The 9,965-nt window shown below is 40.0% G+C and overlaps 1 protein-coding gene across 1 annotated transcript; it reads right to left on the reverse strand.

Moving 5' to 3' along the window:
• Window positions 1-61: 61 nt before the first annotated feature.
• Window positions 62-9,859, reverse strand: rnf5 (ring finger protein 5). The gene is made up of 6 exons (XM_034210344.1): window positions 9,467-9,859; window positions 5,588-5,606; window positions 3,066-3,178; window positions 2,924-2,981; window positions 2,731-2,842; window positions 62-2,013 (listed from the first exon to the last, which is right to left on the reverse strand). The coding sequence occupies exons 1-6, from the start codon at window positions 9,679-9,681 to the stop codon at window positions 1,895-1,897; spliced, it is 636 nt and encodes a 211-aa protein (XP_034066235.1). The 5' UTR covers window positions 9,682-9,859; the 3' UTR covers window positions 62-1,894.
• Between the last annotated feature and the right edge of the window lie 106 nt (window positions 9,860-9,965).

The following is a 9,965-nucleotide window of genomic DNA, read 5'->3' on the forward strand; positions in this document are numbered from 1 at the left end:
GTATTTGAAATCCAATTACATAATATTAAAATGTAGATAATGACAACTCAAAACAAAAGGATTTGTTTTTAATGAAGTTTTAATCTCTTACATCATTTGGTTTTGCACAATGTCTCCCATTTAACTCTGTCAAATCGTGACTTCCATCATTTAGTGTCACATAAGCCTTATAATACAAAAAGTTGCTTGAACAGACAGGTATGAAAGAAATGACGAGCTCCAGTAGCAATTCTGTTTCTCCCACAGAACACCTTGAGTTTCTCTGACCCTGGTGTGATGTTTTATTGTCCGACCCATTGCATCTAGATCAGCTGAATTACAGCGGTATCACACACCAAAATGTGTTTGGAAGTTATAGTGTATATGTGGGGAATAAAAACTCCCATGAAGCGGTTTGTGACTGAAAGAAGTGTGTGTGGAGTAAGAAAGAAGTGAGTGGCACTTTTTCCTTAACTTGTCAGATATTATTAAGATGAATGCGTGTTAGTTTTGCTCAACTGCTTTAAACAGTGTTCAGTAAATTAAGGTCCACTGTGTCAGTTACAAAAGAGCAAATCTCCCCATATCAAATCACATTAGCAGGGAAGGACAAACTTTATGTATTTAAATCAATTGGTGAAGTTTGTAGGAGTTATTTGGGCTGCAAGCATATTCTAATAAAAGGAATTCACTTGATTTACAAAAGCATCTTGAGGCCAACTCGCTCAAACCTTTCTCCCTCTGTGGCTGGTCATCCACTCAGAAAACACGTAAAAACAGCATTTACAATATTCATATATACAAATATATAATGTTTACACACTCACTCAGACAGTCAAGAAAAAACGAATCACCTTGACAGAAAGCTTCCTGTAAATTCTCCCCTCAACAAATGACTGAAAGGATTCTCCTCGCGCGTTGCATCGAGTCTGCCTTCATGACGTATTGTGTAGATCTTATCGAGCTACTTTATTAGTCAGAACGTTTCTCTCTCAACAATTTGCTCTTTAATAAACAAACTGTGTGTCAGATTGCTTTTTACTCTCAAGTTGCTCATGTTGATGCGAAGAAATCTACCAAACTGGGGCTAAATCGTCCCTTGTTTGTACAGCTTTGTGAGGAAAGACACAACAAGTGGTTACACGCCAACACACGCTCCAATCTTTAGGACAGCTGCGTCTACAAATGACTTCACAGTGCAATGGCAGGTTTTCGTTAAGACAAATGTGCTATTTCTACTTGTCTGTCTGTTTTCAAGCATTAGTCGTTAATTCTAGGAGTTCTTGTTCAATTCACGAGGAAACTGTAAACAGGAACACAAATCATTTACACTTTTCACCCCCCTGACATCGGACATGAATCATCTGCTACTCTTTGGCCATCTAGAGTAAGAAATAGCAAATAGCCTTCCCTCTCTTTTCATTTTAACTCCACAAGAGGAATGTGAAAAACCAAAAAAACAGAACCTCTTCCGCACCTTAAAAAAAAGAAAACCCATGACATACCCTGATCACTTAATACTGTCTCTGAACCCCAGCAGTTATTGTTCTGGGTGTGTTTATGAACAGGTGCATGAAGAAAACAAGCGCCAACATGATTCATGATTTTGGGTTTACGCACAACTTGGGTAAACAAAAATCAATGAAGCAGGTAGGTAGGTAGGTAGGTAGGTAGGTAGGCAGGCAGGTAGGCTGAGGAAGTGAACCAGCCTTTGCCAGGAGGGGAAAACCAAATAGATATAATACATCGTGTACTTCTTGTTTTGGGATCCAACACAATACTCCACTCTCTCTTAAGTTAGTACCTGCTAGGAAATGTAGAATGAGTGTGTGTCTGTGGCTTTAGTTTAGCGTGTGGGAGGTTTTTTTCCCGCACTCCTCCCTCTTGCTCATAGATCCAGAGACTCCGGTCCACGTCACACGCTCAGCAGCCAGAAGAAGAAGAAGATGGCCACAAACAGGAAGAGGGAGTCCTGCCAGTTGTTACTGCCGTTGTTGAGGTTAGGGGTGCCTTGCTGATCCCCTGCATACTGGTCTGATGAGAGGGGGAAAGCTTATTACACCAGTGTCTCAGGGGATGTTGCATATTAACTTTAATTATGCTGTTGAGATGGGGCTTTATTCCAATTAGAAATCAAACTAATCCATCACAGGCTTTCTGCAATTCTTTTATTTTTAAAAACACATTCTCGTGTTTGCTTTTTGCTTCACAACAGCACCTTAATATGGTCACTGATGATTCAGCTACTTTTAGGCATGTTTAGCAGCAGACTTTACATCAGATTTTTAGCCAAATGTCGAACAATTTATATAAAATATACAACAAATATTGTGTCTCTTTTGCAGAGCGAGAATCTTCAGTAGATGTTGAAGTCAAATGCTTCACTGAAAATCATAATTTATTTGCGAAATATATTTACATTGCATTTTACTATAATCAATACACCAACTTTTCTTTCTCAGCCAAGCGTAGAAATGTTTTTGCTACATTTCGGCTTTCCAATCCAATTAAAAAAAACACATTTTTTTAAACATAAATGTTCTCTATTACCTTATTATATAAGTTATATATATTATCATATACTAAAGCAAGTTTTTGAAACTTCTAGCTTCAAGCGTTTAACTCTTTCCTCCTGGTTACAAATTGTGTCTCCTCGGTTTGAATGATATAAAAAACATCAAGTAGACTACACTTACAGAATGTTTCACATTCACTTATCATCATCAGCTTTGTTTGTGTCTTTTTGTCTACCTGCTCTGTGAAAGGGGTCGTTGGCGTTGAAGACTGTGGTGAAGAAGCCGAAGGGGAAAGCACCGATGCCGAAAGACATGTGAAAGCCGGTGTCCGCGAAACCCTGAAACATCTGAGGAAAAAACAGAAATAAAGTTTTTAAATAACATAAAAGAGGATATTGATCTTAAACAGTGGAGGTAAACCGACTCACCCCGCCCCGACTCTCCGGCTCTGTTCTCTGTCCCTGGGGCCGAGGGGGAGTTTTCAACCTGAGCACAGAAGCATGAAATCATAAGGCAACCATACAGCTATCACAAAGAATCCCCACACAGCGCTGCAGACCCTCAGGGTACCTGGGGTCCTCTTGGCTGGAGCTCCCCCTGCCGTACAGCGGGATGACTTTCTCTCTGCTGATGCCCGCTTTACACACAGGACACTGCTGCCTGCTGGGCCGCGTCTCCAACCACTAGACGGAGCAAGAGAGGGAGAAATGTCAACATTTTCCAACACTGATCAGATGAACCCCGTTTTTTGCTCTCTAAATACTGGGGTCAGTGCCAAATGACATACCTAATATATAAAGAAAGACTAAAGATTTAAAGGGCTAGTTTGGATTGTTTGAATTCAGGTTGTATGGTACTTGTGCAAATCCATTGGAGTACAGGCACAGAAGCTAAGCACTGCATCAAAAACCTATTTAGGCACCAAAAATAAAATCTAATGTGTACACCTTATTTAGAATATCTTCCCAGCTTTACTCTGATGTTACAGTCCTCTCTCACAGTGAACTGAAGCAGTTATCATTGCTCTCTTTAAAGTCACCCGAGTCCATTGACCAAAACAGTAAGTTAAGCTCACAAAACATTAGAGTTGTTTGCCATAATGTTAAAGCACTTTGAGCTGCATCCTGTGTATGAAAAGTACTACACAAAGAAAGCCTTATTATTCATAGTACTATGACTCATTTCATTTCAAACCTTTATTTAATCAGATTGGTCCCTTGAGATCATAGATCTCTTTTTCAAGGGAGACCTGCAGCATATAGGTACCACATGAAACATAAAACAATAAAGGACATCATACATTATATTTACAGGATACATTTATATAGTTAGACATTTACAAGTGCCCATAGTATCAACGAGCATTTCATTTAGCCTAGCTTTAAAAACATGCAGAGGAATGAGATTGCTCAGTTTCAATTCTTGCTGAAGATTGTTCCAAGCAAGTGGAGCTGCGCACATAAAAGCTGTCTTACCTAAAACAGTCCTTGCTCTTGGCACATCTAACAATACTACATCAGACATCTCAGACAATAGCTGCTTGCAACTCTCTGTGTTATCAGAGAGCAGATATGCAACCTCACCCCAGCAGTACATTCTTAACACAAATTTGGGATTAACAGTCATTATATTCCCATAAATGGTTCCAATAATGTTTTTATTGACTTGAATCAACAGTATGAGATGTTTGTGTTGCTACACTGAGAGCAAGTACAGCTCTACATGGTAAATGAGTGAGTAGCAGACAGAAAACCGCAGTAAACAGAGCATTAGCATGTTTAAGCTGCACCAGGCCAATGGACAGGTGAAGTTTCCACACTGAAGTTACATCACAGCCATGTGCTCATTACATTTAGGTTAACATGCTGGGGTAGAAGGCCCTACTCAGCAGCAGCTCGCTCACACACACACACAGGGGTTTTCATGTATGCACGGCTTTGCTGCAGTCTGGTAGTGTGACATCAATACAACTGGTTCATGTGACTGAAACAGACACGATAGTCACGATTTGACATCAAATGCTTCAATTGGCCTTGAAATTAACTGTTTTACAGCTGCTGAGGAAGTGAATAAGTGGACCAGTCCATGTGAATGTTTACAATCGTTTTCATTATCAGTTAATCAATCAGTCAAAGAGACTCCATTATGTGAGGTCATAGAGCCATTCAAGCTCATCTAATATTTCATTATAGAAGTTCAATTTCATTCTTTTTAGAAATAACAATCAAATGGAAAACAATAACATAACGTTGAAGCCCCAAACATTTTCTGTCATATTTACCAGGGAAAAGCAAAAACACTTTGCATTTTTGTTTTGTATGATTAATAGATCATTAAAACATGTGCAGAATGGGTAATTGTCCAGAAGTAATATAGAACAAAGAAAAAACCTCCACCTGCATGTTCCTATGAATGATTAGATACATCATGTAAAACAATATGAGTTCTCGATCTAGGTTGTCACCCAATGAACCATTTTACCAGACTGTAGTGGCCAATTGTCCAAAGAAAATCCATGTTCAAAGGCCACTTAGTCTAGGAGGCGAGCTCGAGTATTGACTCGCGTATATTCAAAAAATCAGATACCTTGCTCGTTCCATTCAGGTGCTTTATTGAGAGGTTCAATAGATCAGCTGGCGGCCCACTGCCGACGTGCAACATTTGCACGGTATTTAAACAAATAAACAAACAAGATCCATTGGTCATACGGATGTGTGCGGTCAAAAACTTTTTCCAACTGCCTCTCTAGACTTCCTGCTGTGTCATGCTGGCAGCGTCATTTATACCTGAGCACGCCCCTACTATTGCTTTGTATAAATAATAACAAAACATAAACTAGAGCTGTCCATAAGCAAGATGACACGTTACAAAAACAGTATAATAATAATTCATAGTTATTCAGCTCATTTAAGTTCAATTAAAGAATATTCAATTGGCTCACAAAACCATAATTCATTACCATAAAATAATGTGCCTAAATGGCTCTTACACAGACTAACTCACATCTCCTATCAAGAGTATAAGTGAAAACACCTGTAGCTGTTTAAAGTCCATGACAAAGCCAAGAGTGACACAACAGAGGGAATACTCACTTGATGAAGACAGGGCCAGCTGTAGAGACAGAGAAAGAAACATATTTTTAGTTTGCATTCAAACAACTGTTTCTTTATTAAATAACGGCACCAATATTCCTGGACACAATTGTTGTCTAGATTAATGCAATAATTGTTAAATCTATCAAATATCTGAAAAAGGTCAAACAAATTATAATGTCCATCCCAGTACCTTAAAGCGAATGTGAGTTTTTAAAAATGTTTTATTGTCAAACCCAAATTAAATCATTAATAATAGTTAAATATGAGATAAAAACAGGCAAGACATCTTAATGGATAGAATACATGAAAGTCTGTTCTGGCTATCTCCCCCGGTTTTCCCCCGTGTTTGGTGCAGGGAAGCCCACCAGGCAGAACCACCTGCTCCTAACGAGGTAGCTAATTAAACCTGCCCCTGCACCCCTCGTTAGTGCTAATTGGCTCCATCTGTTGCCAGCAGACCTGCTGCTGCGGCATGCTGGGAGATAAGCATGCAGGTTTGATGAAGCGCCACATCAGAGAAGCTTTTTCAGGAGACCGACAACAACACAGTGGATATTTCAACCTCTTACACCTTTTATAACTCTATAACAATAATGATCACCACAAAGAAATATGTTTTGAAATAGTGATTGAAAACCATGAAATACAGTTGGTGACTTCAGTTTTATACACCTTTCATCAGTTCAAACGTTCCCACAATAGAAAACTGGCGCCGTACGTGACAAATGAAGGTGGGTTAAAGGGACTGAACGAACCCATAACAACTCATGAAGTGTTTGTCTTGTGGGTTTTCAGTTCAAGCTCTGAATAACATAATCATGCATCATAGGCTAATATGCATTATAAATTACACATGTGAACAAATGTCTACAAGCTTCCTGTCATGCCTCCGTCAGAGATTATTTTTGAGGTAAACCTCAACAGCAAAATAACTCGGATCATGCAGAGGAACAGGAAGGCCTTGTTTTTATCACTTTCGGTATTTCACAGCCATAAAACATTCAACACATTGCTGCCTCGGGTGGATCCTGACCTTACACGTCAACAAACCATAAAGCAAAACACAACCTTGTGCCAATCGGCAGGCTTATCCACACATAGCGACCTCGGCTCAGTGCTATTTGTAACGCCGGCCATCAGATCGCCGCTGAGATTGGTATTCCTGTAGCTACAACAGCTGAACAAAGGGTAAGGCTCACGTTAACGTAACAACTCATTCAACTTTGATCGAACATGTGGCCACACATATAGCGGAGCTCTGGTGACCTGAAATAACTGCTTTATTTACAATAGGAGGCTCCACAGCCATTCATTGAAGCCAGACTGCACAGACTCCATTATGTGACTCCAATCATTTAATAATACCAATACATTACAATATGTACATAACCTCAGACTGGATTGTTATCTAGTTAATCCCCTCTGATCGTAAAGTGGCAATAGACAAATATTTTGCATTAACTCATCATTATGAAGTTACGGTTGATAAATGGTTATAGAATTATGACTTCAAATTGGCCTTGTTTTTTATGTTCAATTATCCAGGACAACTAATGTGCAATTTACTTTGCAATTTCGATTTAAGGTTGCAGAAGGTAATCTGACGTCAACACCTTTCTTCCTTGCTGGTGGTTTCATCACAGTTTCATCACGTTACCCAGAAGATGAGAGAGGTAACTTAGCAACAAAGTTACATCAACTCCCCAAACACAGCAGCCTCAATGCAACTGCATGTGAGACTGAGGGGAATTTCACTGATCAAATGTAAAAAATCAACAAACCAAATATGAAGATACCTGCCCTTAATAATACCAAATGAAAACAGCATCAGGCACTGTGACCCTGTGCACTTATTGTAAACATTTAAACAGAACACACCTTATTTTACAGCCTGCACACTGAATTGCATTTTCAGTAAACAGTTTTATTTTTTTTAAAAAGGTAACTTTCCCCTTGTAGATGTGACAAGCAGTCACATCTACCTGTGAGTATATTAATCATCAACTTTGCAGCTAGCTGGGCATTTCTAATTTCCAAACATCCCTTCTGGGCTGAATGGGCAGTTCAAAACCCTGGTTTAGGTCAAGTTATGTCACATCTTGCACATGATTGTCATACGCAGCTAATATAAAAAAAAGTGGGCTTCTCTGGTGTGTTTGCCACAGATGGCAGTTCCTTTGAGTAGAAACCTCGACACTGAGGATAATATAACATCTGTACTCACAGAGAGAACTGTTTATATGCAGCAGAGCGTCCTACTATCCACTTCCTTAAACGGCACCTCTGTTTACAAAACATGTGTCTGCAGACCCAAACAGATGATTGTCATTTACATTTTTACAGGTTTAAAGAAGTCACTTCTTCTGTTGTATGACTTTTACTGTTGATTATAATGCCCTTAGGTTTGACCCTAATCCCAATCTCTTCTCGCTAATCTCACATTAGCCTGAACCTGCGAGCAACACGGCCTTCAGTCAACACTCGTGAATGAGCCTTTGCACACGTCACTGCATTTGTAGAAGTTGTTTAAAGGTTGTGCCTTTTTCAAGTCTTGATTAAAACAGAGAAAGGAAAAAGAAATCACAGTTAAAGAAGAACCTACTTTCACTATTGATTAGCTATTAAACTATTGATATGAGCAATTCCTAAATACCTCACAGCAGCAAGTTTGTATCACAATTTGATTGACTAGGAATATAGCTGATAGTTATTTTTTAAATCACAACTTATAGATGAATTGTGCCTTTTTTATTTAAAAAATACAAAACAAAGGAACGGCTTTTTGTATCACAAATCGGAAAACATCTTTCAATATTAATCTAATGATTTCATGTATGTGGTTCGAAGTAAAGTGTCAATAAACCAGCCCTTTTGCAGGTTTAGTATAAAGCACTTGCTGTTCTGACTACAGTTTCAGGTATAAATTAAGCCAGACTCATGTCAAATCATCAACATATTATAACACAGTTATCCACGTACAAAGATTGTGGCCCTGATCTAAAAGCTGCAAATGATCCCCAGACAGTTTTACCGGAACGTTAATGTGTCACAGATATTGTTAATGAGCAATGGTGACCTCTGACCTACATTCAACCATGTATGATCAGGCTGAGCCACTTAACTCCTCACAAGATCTGAGCAGCAAATCACATGTGCAATTTGAATATATGGGGGAACAGCCTTCAGTGAGGCACCAGGACCATAAACACACTCTATAATGTTCAGCCAACTGATAGCAAACCAAAACCCTTTTTAGTTAATTTGTATCGTTGCAGCATCAACATTACAATGTGCACAATATAGATATTCCAATTGCAGTTCTTGCAGTGTCAGTTAAGGCAAATTAAGGCTTCACACTGCAACTTTATGCTGCTTGATATACAAAGGAATACATGTTTTAATGACTGACTAATCTACAAGAGAAGCCTGTCTGATAGAACATCATACAGTTTGATATGAAGATGTTTTGTATTTATTTATCACAACTATATAGACTATATGGCAGAAAAGGAATACAAAAGGCCAGCCACATTATGATCAAGTTACAGCTGACTGGATATCTGTTTTATTCCTAATCAGATGGTTTTAATTAGTTGAGCTACCTACACCACCATATTCCCATGCACCCTGCAGCACGACCCCCTCGGGTACAAGTACCTCTTGTTGGGAATCACTGTCCTAGATATCATGCACGCGGAGACACACTGGTTAAAGCGTGTTATTGGGCATTATTCGGCCGGTAAACACTTCTAACTGATGGTTTAAAAGAGGCAGCACAAATGGAAAACTATGGTAGGCTTTAAACACACAACAACAACAACAACAACAACAATCACTTCCACATCAAAATGACCCACTCCTCCCCCCGGCTCGTACCAGAACAAGTGTCCGCACATACTGATGACCGCGTCCCGGGCGGTGTCCAGACAGATGTTACACTCGAAGGTGGCCCGGTCCCGCTCCGGTTCGCCCTCCGCGCCGCCGCTGCTGCCGCCCGGCCCGTTGCGGTCGTTGCTGCTCTCCCCAGCCGGGAATCCTCCTCTGCTGGCCGGCCCGCCGTCACTCGAGGACCGGGGATCCGCGGCCGACATAATGTTTACTGTGCAGGTGAAGTAGATAAAGTACCAACCCAACCGAACCCCACCGGGCCAAACCGGAGCAAACGTTAGCCGTGTCAGAGGCGACTACAAGCGTCAGCGGACCGAGGCTGCTGCTGCTGTCGCTCCACATGAATCTGGGCTTCCGCTTCCGGGGAAAACCCAGACGAGGGGGCGGAGAAAGGTTTTTATCATAGGTTTTTAGCATTGACTGTATATATAAAGGTTTTTAGTCTATGGTTTTTATCCATGACCATGGGAGAGACTAGTGATCATCA

This window comes from Gymnodraco acuticeps, unplaced genomic scaffold (assembly GCF_902827175.1).
Source record: "Gymnodraco acuticeps unplaced genomic scaffold, fGymAcu1.1, whole genome shotgun sequence".
Taxonomy (NCBI): Eukaryota; Metazoa; Chordata; class Actinopteri; order Perciformes; family Bathydraconidae; genus Gymnodraco; species Gymnodraco acuticeps.

What these genes read in the sequence shown, in the direction of transcription:
- rnf5 (XM_034210344.1), bottom strand. Translation starts at nt 9,681, where the DNA reads ATGTCGGCCGCGGATCCCCGGTCCTCGAGTGACGGCGGGCCGGCCAGC. An exon ending in TCCAGCCAAGAGGACCCCAG is followed by an intron (nt 2,982 to 3,065) that starts GTACCCTGAGGG and finishes TTCTGTGCTCAG; the next exon opens with GTTGAAAACTCCCCCTCGGC. An exon ending in CGACCCCTTTCACAGAGCAG is followed by an intron (nt 2,014 to 2,730) that starts GTAGACAAAAAG and finishes CCCTCTCATCAG; the next exon opens with ACCAGTATGCAGGGGATCAG.